The sequence below is a fragment of the Myodes glareolus genome, chromosome 21, assembly GCF_982192425.1.
Source record: "Myodes glareolus chromosome 21, mMyoGla1.1, whole genome shotgun sequence".
Lineage (NCBI taxonomy): Eukaryota > Metazoa > Chordata > Mammalia > Rodentia > Cricetidae > Myodes > Myodes glareolus.
The window spans coordinates 27,137,854-27,151,002 of record NC_142046.1 but is presented as its reverse complement, the minus strand read 5'-3'; the positions used below and the strand labels follow the sequence as shown (position 1 = coordinate 27,151,002).

Here is a 13,149-nt window from a genome sequence, read left to right as displayed (position 1 = left end):
ACAACTGGACATTTCTTGTCACTAAATGGAGCCTCCAGTACCAAGACTGGATTACATCTCATTGAGTTATCTGAAAATGGGGTCCTATAGGAACTCCCACTAACTAAAACTGTTGCAAAGACTATATGTTCCTCTTCACAAACCAATGACAAGCCCTACTGCTGAACATTACATTTACACAACTCATTGAACATAGAGAAATGGAGCTGGTGTCCACATTGAGTCTTCATCCCTGTGTGCTTATCTTTGGGGCAGGAAGGTACTCTGTATGCTATCAAAAGAGAAATGTAAACACCAAGCCAGACATGAACACTTTTGATCTACAATGATGTACTGCCTGCAAGATATGTCAATGCAATGGTGGCACAAAGTGGGGAGTAACTAACTAATATCTATTTTGATTTAAGGCTCACTCCAAAAGACAGAACTCATACCTGATGCTGCTTGACTTAGGAAGGAGACTAGCTATCTAAGGGACCTAGGGAAAAACCAAGCACTAATGGTCTAAAAAAGAAAAAAAACAATAAGATTAATGATATTCTATAATACTTCCTGATCAGTCCCTTGCTCAATCAAGCTTCCTCCAGAGGCAGATGGCAACAAATATAGATAGTCACAGTCAGACAGTAAGCAGAGAATAAAAGACCTTGGAACACATTCTTAAGTGGGATGAGTTCATCAAATCCTTCCTTTCGGTGTTCACGGAACCCTCTGGAAGAGGAAGCAGCAAGTGTGCAATGACCAGAGGTGAGAGAAGATGCCAAGGAAACAAGTTCCTATAAATCATCAATATCAACACATATATGACCTCACAGAGACTGCAGCAGCACACATACGACCTTCAGGGATCTGCATCTTAACCTAGAAGCAATCTCCAATTCATAACCACTTGCAAATGAAAGTTTAGTTTCCTCCAAGGGAGTCTTACTGGGGACCAAACTACTCTTAAGGGTAAGCTGCCATGTCCAGCAGTAGATAGCCACAGATAACAAACTCAACAGCATCATTGGAGGTTCCTGTCTTATAGTGTTATGTCAGGGTTTTTCCTTTTTTGTTTTAAAAAATAACTGTTATTTTTATTGTATTTATGTGTACTTTTTACTTCTCTCTCTTTACCCTACAGGTTCTTTGCTTATATATTATGGCTTCCAGTTTAGCATTTTTATGGGATTCCTGTGTGTGGGAGCGGGGTAAGTGGGTCTCTGTTTCTTGTGACTTCTCTTGGGATCTTTTCCTTATGTGTGTTTGTTTTATCCTATTCCAATGTGCTTTTTGGCTTTTATTTCTCTATCTATCTATCTATCTATCTATCTATCTATCTATCTATCTATCTATCTACTAGTATCCCTTATAATATATATATATATATATATATATATATATATTAGTATCCCTTAGAAACCTGTTTGTTTTCCTGTGATAGACCGAAGTGGTTTTTGCATAAAAATATTTGCAGGATGTATTTATGCATCATTTTACCCCACTCAGTATTATTCCATTTATATAACTAAGCATTGATAATTTAGATGGGTATTTGTGTAGGAATAAGATACACAGTAAGTTTTGCCATATTTAATTATTGAGTTGGAAATATAAATTTATATGTATACAGATTTATACTCCTACAGCACACATATATGCCAAGGCACACTGGGACCCTTCATCCTTTGAGGACAAGCCAAGCAATATCTTCTGAAATAATTTTTAAATGTAATGGAAAAAATTATTTACTGAAGTGTTACCTTAAAACATTAAGTGAAAATACTGGAGAGTTGGCTCAGCAGTTAAGGGCACTGGCTGCTCTTGCCAAGGACTGAAGTTCAGCTCCCAGCACCCACATGGCAGCCCATAACCATCTATAGCTCCAGTTTCAGGTGATTTGATGCCCTCTTCTGGCATCTGCAGGTACCAGGCACTGTTTGCTGTACAGACAAACACTGATGCACATGAAACAATAATAAATAAGTCAAAAACAATTTGAAGTTGAAAATTATAAAAAATAAGTATATAAACTTAACAAATTTGAAGTTAAAATGATACCATTTAAAATAATTATTTTGTTTTTACTGTCCATATGTATTGGTGCTTTTCGAGCATGTATGTTTTGAGCATGTGTACCCGGGGTGATCTCAGAGGCCAAAATAGGGTGGGGGAATCACCTGGGATTGGAGTTACAGACAACTGTGAGCCATGAACCTTTGCTGGTATTCAAATCCCGTCCAAAAAGCCTGAAACAATAGCCAGTCCTCTTACTTGCTCAGTCATTTTCCAGCCCTACACTAAAAATTTTGAAAAGAATAAGAAATACATCTATTGTTTAATTTTGGTCTGCATTTTGAGTTTACCATGTTACGTGGTAAAATATAATCCCCTTTATATAAGGGGATTTATATAAAAGGTTTAATTTTTTCCACATAATCTTGGAGATGTTTATAACATTTCTTCTAAAATATTTAATATTTCAGTTATGTAATTTAAAATTCTTATCAGATTTCTTCAATTATCTATGCCAATAGCTCTAACTGTGGCATATTCTTGCCTATGATTATGAATCAACAGTTTTTCAACTTTACTTACACCATGAAACTCTCTGAAAAGATCTTACCTTAAAATAAATGTTCAGTTTGCTTCTGCTATATCTTCTCTTATTTATGATATGAAACTACACAAAATAATTCAGAGAATTAGATGGCAATTTAGTTGGGGAAGGATGTTCAGATAAGGACTAACTTTGTAAGAGAGTGGTTGATGTGTGAATGTTTTTCCTTGTAGGGAAATCTTTGTTTATTTTGCATCACTCTGTATTGTGTTTGGCACTGGATGTTTACAATCTGATGAAAATAATGGCTAGCTATGGAAATGTTTCCTTCCATAGATCTGTGGTTAAAATCATCACCATGACTAAGCTAGTCCTAGACAAACACCTTCCTTCGCAACCTCTGTTCTTTGTTATAGGAGTAAGTCAGAAGAGATCACTAAGAAAATAAAACAAGGTTTCCATTCGAGACATGGTTTTGGGCATGCCTCTAGATGTTTGTGGATATGGGACATATCAAATCGATGTTCCTCAGAATAAATATGTGTAAGTTACTTCCCCAAATATCAATTGTTACTTGGGTGAAGCATGGTATAACCTTACATATTTCTTGGGTCTTTGGTAGGATATTTTGCTGCATATTTTATTCTTTATTGGACTTCTCTGAGAATCATTTTATATGCATAATAAGTTCCAAAACAGCAAAACTAACCTATGTTTCTGACATCTAAAATTTGTTTTAACCATTCACTAAAGTTAGCCAGAATTTTTTAACTTCAAACTATCTGTAACAATAAAGAGGAGGAAAGCCCTTAATAAGATTTTTAAAATGCCAGCTGTATTTAAAATTTTCAATCAAATGACAGTAAGTACTTGTGGAAATGTGTTGGAATGAGTTAAAATTAAAGAGTTCTCATCAAAATTATTAGTAGGCACCATTCATGACCACTAAAATGCTTACAAGTTATCCCAAGAGAAATGAACATTTTGGGAGAATAAACATAATGTGGGTATTTGGAGATCTGCTGAACCTGTGTGCAAAAGAGGGGCAACAACACTGAGCACCACAATCTCACTGAATAAGTTTAACATTTCAAACAGAAATCATTTTTCTGCATATCCGATCAAAGCAGGATATCCATTTTTATAAAGGCAAGTTGGGTGCTGAATATTGAATTACAGCCTGTGGGATCTTGCAGGAAAAACAAAAAACCTTTCATGGAATTCAGGTATCATTGAAATTCCTAAATTAAAAGGGCAATCATTAAACTGGACTGTATGAAATAGAAAGGTTGACATTTGTAAAGCTAACACAAAGTCAAGGTCATCTGAATACTGCTGTTTGCCACACATTTCTGATTATTAAGCCTTTGCAATTGAAACCTCCTTTCCATATTATTTTATGCTTACTTATAAAGGCATATATGCATGCATATATTAAATGAAGGTACATCACATGGAGTGGTGAGGATCCTTTTTGAGAACCAGCCATAGGTAAATGCCCTTCAAGTTTCTGGTCAGGAGAGTCTGAGATAATTTCCAAACAATTTAGGCCATTGCTGTTGTTCTCAGTTGCCTCCCAGAACTTCAAGATAAAATCTATTGATAAAGAAACTACATCAGAAATAGTACTTGAAGGAATCAAGCTGGACTGAATCTAGAAACCCCCAACCTGAGAACTGGCTCTCATGGTATCTAAACTTGTTATGTAAGCTACCAAGAGAGGGCAACAATCGATAGTCCTTCCTATCTTATGAACAACAACAACAACTTATGAACAACAGCAATGAATGGCAAGGTACCCTAAAGAGTACAACAGTCACACTTACATTTTAGGGGTAACCAGCATCCATATAGTCAGCCTGAAGGCCCACTCAATGGGAGGAAAAGCAGAATGGCTACTGGAAACCTTGATAACTATTGTCAGCTTGTCAGCTCCTTGGAGGATAATAGGCTGCTGTCACTTTCCTAAATGAATATAATTCCTCACTGCGTTCTAGATACATATCCTTATACCTTCAGGCAAGAGTAAACCCTTACCTTTCATCGAAGAAGCTTCTCTTTGTACCAGATGGAGATCCTTATAGAAAGTCACAACCAGTCAAAATGCAGAGAACAACTGCCCATGGGTAGCCAAGCCCCAATTCAGTGTATCAACAATGGAGCAGGATGGACATAATGCCAACCCCAATTCGCATGCCCATGTGGATGGTGGAGGGGGATCTATCTCACAAAGCCACACCCCGAGCTGAAGAACTATAGAAGATTAATGACTGTGGAGAGGGAGGGAGAAAGAGAGCGAGAGCGAGAGGGGGAGGAGAAAGGAGAGAGGAGAGAGAGAGAGAGAGAGAGAGAGAGAGATCATTCATTTCCAGTGATTCATTTCACAAACAGATGGATCACCCACTTCTGCAAGGCAGTTTTTTCCACATCCTTAGTGAACTTTTAAAATTTCTATAACCATATACCTGAAATCCCTTCATACTGATGTGGGATTCCCCTCTGTATGCTGTGATGATTGATGATTGTTAATGAATAAAGAACTGCTTTGACCCTATAGCAGAGCAGAGCAGGGCAGGACAGAGCTAAGCTGAGAGGACTGGACTGAATGCCCGGAGAAAGAAGGGCAGAGTCAGGGAGAAGCCATGTAGCTGCACTGGAGCCGACTGCACTTTACCCTGTAAACCACAGCCACGTGCTGATTCGCAGATTACTAGAAATGGGTTAAATTAAGATGTAAGGATTAGCCAATAAGAAGTTAGAGATAATTGGCCAAGCTGTGATTTAAGTAATATAGTTTCTGTGTGATTATTTTGGGGCTGAGCAGCCAGGAACAAACAAGCAGCCTCCTTACAACACCATACCATTTCTTCCACCCACCTTCTTAATTATTTATCTTTTTCAGAGCATTGATTATCAGACTGCTGCAATGCACATAGTACTGTGATAAGAGATTTTTTTTAAAAAAAAGATTGTGTGTGTGCATAAAAATATCTGTTGAAGGTGAATGGCAATGAGTTATTAATTTGAAATAACACCCTTAACCACTAGATGTCAGCCTTTTCAAGCAACAAAGCTGACTTTGTCAAGTGTGTCATGTCAGGTTTTAGATCTTTGCCTTTGAATTGAGGCTGTTCATATGGTTCCCAGCTACAATAATGAATAATTTAACAACCAAAAACACCCAAGTCTTTCTGCAGTCCTGGGAAAATGGAGAGGGTACAGGCATCAGAAGTTCATTAAGCAGAGTTAACCAGCTGAAACCTCAGACCTAACAACTGAAATGTAATTATTAACTGGCAGTAGAATTAGCATGATACTTTTGAAACTGCAGTTATATGTGGTCTCTGCGTGATAATTGCCATTCACAAGGAAACAGCCTTTCATTTCGCCGTAACTTTACTGAGCTTCACCGCTGTTTGTGGAATCAGCCTAATTCAGTGTCTTATTTTGACATTTCCAATATTTGCTCTTCTTCTAGCATTTTCCCAGCGATGCTGTTTGATTGGCAGATGCACAGAGACAGAAAAGCACAGTGTGGAGCACAAAGTGAAGCTTCAGCTAAGCAATAAGTCTCCCGTCAGAGTCAAGAGCCGATCACAGGGAATAGCTTGTGCACGTTCTGCAACATCCCACACGGACAGAGCCCTAAGTCCCCAGTGCACATTAACACAGGATCCCAGGTTTGGAAGAGGGAATTAAGGTTAGAAACAGGAAGCCCTGGAGTTAGTCATTCTGACATCACAAGGAAAGATGCTTTAAGGACACGAAGAAATAAACAACAAACCGAAAAGCAAAAGCCAATCTCCTGTAATGCTCCTTTGCTAGTTAAGCCTGATTTAAGCCCATCTATATGCCAAGCTGACTAGCTAAAATGCAGGACATCATAAAAATAATCTTTTGAAAACCTTAAACCATGGCTGATACGAATACAAACTAAGCATCAAAGAAGTAGTTCTCTTTCTGGTGTAGTTGACACACCTGTAATGGGTGAGGAACCCAGGAGTTGAGCTAGAATAGTCTAACTTTCAGGCCAGCCTGGGCTACACAATCTGCCTCAGAACAGGCCAGCCTAGTCTACACAATCTTCCTCAGAAAACTAAAAATGGAAAGGAAGGAGGAGGAGGAAGGAGAAAAATGTGAGGAAGAATGGAGGGAGGAGGAAGCACTAGACGAGAAGGCCAGTGGGAAAGAGTTCAGGGAGTGGAAATTCAGTCAGCTCTTCAAAGGTGCCCTGAAACTGCTAACAGCCAAGAATTATTTGATAACATAGAAGTTTAGAAACCATAAACTTTGGAGTTAACGTTCTCACTTGAGAAAAATGCTTTCGATTAGGCAAAATGCTACAAGTTCACTGGGAGACAGTAACATCACAGGGGTTAGTAATAATGAAGCCCTAAAGAATTAGGATAAAAGAATGTCCTAATGGCTTTTTTTTTAGAAATGTCACCGACTCTTATTCTTTCTGAAGTCTTGAATATATTTATGTAGCCCTATATAAATTGATGACATATAATAAAATGAAGTGGCAACATTTAATGCCCTAGAATGCATCAAATTATTTTTTTCTGATAAAGCTTGTGTATGCAATAGAGAGAGACATTATTTCTTCAGGAGTAGTGCATTGGAAGTGCAGGGACAGTCTGAAAGTTGCCCACCAGCAAGAGACCACGATTTGGGGATTCCGAAGAACACAGTGAAGATGGGCATCCTCACCCTCTCCTTCTTATCATTTAGTGCTAGAGAAACCAAGTGCAACAACCCTCTGCTGCGAGGTCAGCGCTTAACTCCTAGCATGCCCTAAAGCATGTATATATTACTTTCTCTTCTGTCCCCCTGTAACCAGCTTGCCCTTCAATTTGAAATCACATATCAGATCTTCTATTCCAATTTGAATAACAGAGAATGAGAAATGGCTGGAAAGGCATCACGCAAAAGTAAAACTACCTTGTATTTCAACTGTGTAGAAAACAACTAAGCTGGATGAAATGCTAACACTATTTGTTATGTGTGTCTTTGTTGTGTGTATGTGTGTGCTGTGTGTATGTATATCCTTGCTCCTTCTTGTGCCTATGTTGCATTTATGTCACTGCACACATGTGGGGAGGTCAGAGGACAACCCGGGATATCTACTCTGTTGTTCACTGTGACATAAGTCAGGCAGGCCAGCTGGCTTGGAAATTTCTGGAGATGTTCTTGATTATACCACAGGCAAACTAATATTATCATGTGTGTGCAAGCACATCTGGATTTTTATGGGTTCTGGAAATACAAATTCTGGTCTTCATGCTTGGGCAAGTGCTTTATCTACTGAACTATCATCTTCCTATCCTTATAAAATGAGATGCCTCAATTTATCAAGTCAACATGAGGACCTGTGTTCAGATCTCTAGCACATATTTAAAAATTTGGGAGGGATAGTAGACACCTGTAAACCTAAACTTGTCGGACAGAGATAAGGGGATGCTGGGAACTTGCTCACCAACTTGCCTTGTCAAATCAGTGAGCTCCAGGTTCACTGATCCATAACATAAGGTGGAGAGATACTGAGAGAGAAACACAAAATCAAATCTGGCCTTCACATTTAGATATACATACATGTGCACGTGCATGTAGTAACCCCAACATACCACGCATGTGCACATTCTAATCCCCCCCACACTAAAATGGTGACTTAAAATATGTGTACTCATAATATGCACTTTACAGTCTTCTCTGAAGATTTGGGATATACAGAACAATTGAATGTACTGACAGCCATATATTTAAGAAAAATACAGACCTGACTAAATAGCTGTCCAGAGAAAAAGCACTCTTTAATTTTAGAAACTTGAAATCTTGAAGAGACTTCAGACATGATTAAGTAACCTGCAGAAAATGATCTTAAATTTCTAGGATTAATATGCAGAGGATGGCAGAAATGGGAGGTGCTCCAAGGTCTACTAATTCTCCTGTAATTTCTTTAAAGGTTAAATCATTGAGCCAGTGACAGAGAGAAGAAGAAAACCAATCACAGTACTGTATTGTGTACATTCCTGATGCTCACCCGACACATCCCAGGACAAACACAAATGAGATACAGGACGTTATTTGTTTTTCTCTACAGTAGATGAAAGGCACACAATGAGTTCCCTCGTCAAATAAAAATGCATAAATATGTTGGTATATTGCGTTTGTATTTACAGGTACTGTAAAACACGGAGAGAGCTGTATAAAGCCTGCAAGTATTGCTTTGTAATGCTATCCTATTGTTTAATATTTAGCTCCTTTCGGTTTCATGGATTAGAAAGCCTTTCAGGAAAGAAGATACTTTTTACTAGCTATCCTGTGACACCGACAGCTTTAAAGGTAACTGCAATTTGAACAACAACACACTTAGACCTCTATTAGACACAGTCTGGCTGTCTTTATATTGATAAGGAATAAGAAAATGTCTAATACTTAATTTTTCCAACAATATTTTCCATATTGACAAGTCAGAATCAAGAGACAAAGGAAAGACTGTTCTGGGATCCAAATAAAGATATGATTAAATCTCCAGGGTCCAACTGAAGTGTAAGGCAAAGGGAATGGATTAAGAAAATGCCAACAAGAAGAGAACTCCTGCCTCTTCTCACCCCCATGGAGACTGAGGGTAGGATTATGGTGCTACCCACTCCCAGTCTCACCTAGCTGAAATAAATTAAAGTGAAAAAACCCTCAGAACTGGGTCCTTAGGAGTAAATACGGCAGCTGTATCTTCTGGTAGTCTTGTACTAGAACTTTACCCTCTCCTTCCCAAATCTTTGCCCCACCTCCATCATTCTGAAAGGGATTCTACATTTAGAGGTCTTTGCCAATAGGCCTGGAGAATTCAATCTTACTTTGTTCATGACCCTATTTCAATGAATGTCCCAGTACAGTGCCAGATTTCCTATGGCCAAGTGTGAGATGAAGTGTCACAACAAGAAAGAAAATGTTGGTGCAGGGTGGTTAAGAGGTCTGGTCCTTTCTGCTCTAACTGTCTCTTAGCCTGACTGAGTCAAAACCAATGTGGCATAAGAGGAGGAAGATGAGGATGAGGAGCTAAATCTGGGGCTGGAATTGCTGGGACACTGGGACTTGCTGTGCAGTAACTGTGTTTCCCACTCACCTTCTCAAGAGGCTGATTGGTGAGTTGGCTTGTCCACTGATATCTTGTAACCGCATCTGTAGTTGCCAATTCTTTCTCCGAAGCTAGCTATTCCTTGGCCATTCTTTCTTCTCTCTCTCTCTCTCTCTCTTTCTCTCTTTCCCCTCTTTCTCTTTCTCTCCTTCCCTCCCACTTTTCCTTTCTTATTTATTTTATTGAAAGTTTTTTTTTATATTTTGATATCATACTACAACACACCACTTTCCTCTTCCTTTTCTTCCCTTCAAATCTTCACATATATCTCTTTTTGCTCTCTTTCAAATCCATGACTTCATTTTTCCATTAATTGTGATTTTAAAAAACGTGTATATGTGCACATCTGTGCATATATGTGTGTGTTTGCATGTCTGTGTATATATGTTTGCACGGGATTCACCATTTGGTATTTTATAGCCCATTGGTGCAACCTTCGGATGGGTTTAGTAGTATAAAGCTCCAAGTTTTTTTAAAGGCTGGATAAAACTATGCTCAAGCTATACCTCGTAAGTTTCAAAACCAATCCCAATTGCTTCCGGATATACCCTCTGTGATGGGTATAGTTCAACCCAGATTCTCCTGAGGTAATATTGATATCCAAGCTCAACTGTTTTTTCTCACTGAAATTCACGGGCCTGCTCTTTTCTTGCGCCTCTGAATCTTGCTCAATGGGTAAGCCAGTTGTGGCTGTCTCTGTGGCGTCCTTGGGTATCTTGTTGTTACTTCTTTCTCAAGGTCCAAAGCCATGGCAGATTAGAGTAACAGCAGCATTGCCAGCCCCACCACCACTTGCTTTCTTAGATTTCTTGGAATCAAAGTAGCTGAGGCTCCTCACCATCTTCATCATTCCCAACCTGGACTAAATCTCTTCTGCCTTCTGGATCTTCCTTCTTTCATTTGTTCTCTCTTCAGATTGGATTTAGATATTGGGCCCTGGCATAGGAGAGCCAGTTGTTCATGTACAATTTGAAACTGCACCTCTAGTTCTGCAAAGAAATGATCCCTTTCCTTCCTACTCCACCTATTCCTCCTGCTTCTTTTATTCCTCCGGAGGAAGAGGAACTCTCAGTCTACTGCCTTTACTCTTAAGATGATTTGGCCAGCTCAGAGGGCAAAGCAATTAAGACTTGGTAAAAGCCCTGGTTCCAGTGGCTCATCTAGTACCTTGGCATTGGGGAATTCATACACAACCTGTAATTTTCACGCTGTGGCCACAACACTGTGGTTTGGATAGGGAGACAGATTGTATGTATAGCAATTGAAAAGCCGAAGCAGCACATTTTTAAAAATATAAATTTCAAGAGTACTTTAGCATCAAACCATTGGCTCTACATGATTGCGAGAACTCATTTTGCATTGAAGATTCCCTTTTTGATTAAACTTCTCATTCAGCCAATTGAAGTCTCCAGAAAGCATGTATTTCCGATAAAGCATGGCAGTGTTAATGAAGTGGTAAAATAATTATAATCTTATACGGCTCCTGTTCACGAGCAATTTTAGAAACGTTTACCATCTTAGGAATGCACACTGATTTGTTCATAACAGAATAAAAGTCCAGAGACGCTACTCACGCAGGCTTGATTGTATGAGCATGTTTCTCATGGACGAAGGCACCAGCCAGACCTCCAGCTCCTGAATTTAAATACTAGAAAAGAAGTGAAATTTTATGAGTTTACTGAAAACGTGAGAAAAATATAAACCCTGCTTTCGTTTTTACTTGTTTTACATAAGCCCATAACTTTTGACCAGTTCAAAATGCATGATCATTTGAGCTTTTGCAGTAAAACAGAGTGTTGGGTCTTACTGTTAAAGGAAAAACAAATAAGAAATATTAAAGATGAAAAATATGTGGCAATATTATTTTTCACAAAATTTTATTCAAATTATTAATTCAGGAGAACAGGGCAAAGGGAGGCTCTGGAGAGCCTTGGACATATTGAAAACTTAGCTTGTTGATCCTCTCCTGTAGGCCATCCTATCCCAGCAACAGACAGATGCAGACAGATATAAGAGGCTGCTTCCTGAAGGTGATCTATGACTCATTAAGATGTTAACATATACCTCTTAGGGGAGACATAAGACATCAAGTACATGCCTTTGGTGCATGAAGTTGTATGTAGAATTATATTTAATAGATAGAACATGCATGGAACACTAAGGGAAAAAAAAGTTCCCAAAGTTGCAATCCCTTGAAGTAGGGTCTTTTAAACTCCAGAAAAATATTTTTGTTCTTGCACACTTCCTACCTTAGAAAATTACCTTTCTTTAACACACAACCCTATTTCCGTGACTCTTCATGTATCTGTGTCCAATTCTTTCCTTCAGGGCATGAGAGTTGGGAAACCTCCAGAGGTGTTTATGGAATGCCCAGTATCACTAGTAAGTAGCAGGTAAACTAAGGTCTCATAGATTTCAAAGACTTTGTCCAAATGTTGTATGTCAAATACTCACAGTCTACGAATTTCATTTCTATTTGTAGAAATGTTGGAACTTCGTTTTCATATAAACAAAAACTAAAGGCATTAATCAGTAAGTATTAAGCTCTAAGTGTGGAATTATTTTCTCTATATTTAATTTGTTTTCATAGTAGTCTAGAAACTTAATAAATAAATTTTCTACAGTTGTAGGAATAATAGACCTAAATTATGTTTCATGCTATTTAATCCTAGGGCTTCACTATGTTCTGAATCAGGAAACACAGGGCCGACAAAAGCAGAATGTGTGTTGTGGGCCAAGGTTTTCCTTTAGTTTAAAACCTATGTGAAATAAAAGGATTCCAGACATGAACTTGTTCCTACCTTGTAAGAACACCAGCAGGCAAAGTCAACGCCCCAGTCATGTAAGTGGAGTTCAACATTTCCAACTGCATGAGCTAGATCAAAGCCAACAAAACAGCCCTAAGGAAGAATATAACAAGCTTCCAATTGGTATAGTAATGAGAAACAGCAAGGACAAGCATCTCAAGCTTTTTGCAACATGTTGAACAGGAATTGTTCCCTCTCTGATGCCTCAGCTCACAACATTTGATCCATACTCCCACAATCCTTTGTTAACCTAGACTAAAGCCATCATCTTCTCTACATTAATATTTGCAGCTGTATGCAAAAATGATAATAGGGATGAAACTTTGCGTCCAATAGGAGAAACAGAGGTGTCACTTCCAAACTGGGTTGCCTTCATTGCACTTAATCCACAGTTCATTTATGGGAGATGGAAGGGGTTTGCTTAAATTCTCCTTGTGAAAATTACAACAGGGTAAGGTCAGGTTCCTGGCTCCAGTCTAGTAGATTCAGAGAGTTCCCAGAACACTCAGGCTGCAGAACTAATGGCTCCTGTATAACCCTCTGCCATGCAGCACCACATAGATCCTTCTAGGAACAGAAGGATCTGAGATCTTTACCTTTCAACTCAGTACATCTGTGCTAGCAATAACCCCACAAGCACATTTTTTTTTTTAAATTCTGGA

General features: G+C 38.6%; 1 protein-coding gene across 2 annotated transcripts in view; it reads right to left on the bottom strand.

Annotated features, from left to right (window-relative positions):
* Positions 1–13,149, bottom strand: part of Kynu (kynureninase) — a 134,619-nt gene that overhangs the window by 34,545 nt on the left and 86,925 nt on the right. For both annotated transcript variants that reach the window (XM_048425848.3, XM_048425849.3), the window contains exons 9-10: positions 12,482–12,580; positions 11,255–11,328 (exon numbers count right to left, since the gene is read on the bottom strand). In XM_048425848.3, the coding sequence (XP_048281805.3) occupies positions 11,255–11,328; positions 12,482–12,580 (173 nt within the window). The remainder of the gene's footprint in view (positions 1–11,254; positions 11,329–12,481; positions 12,581–13,149) is intronic.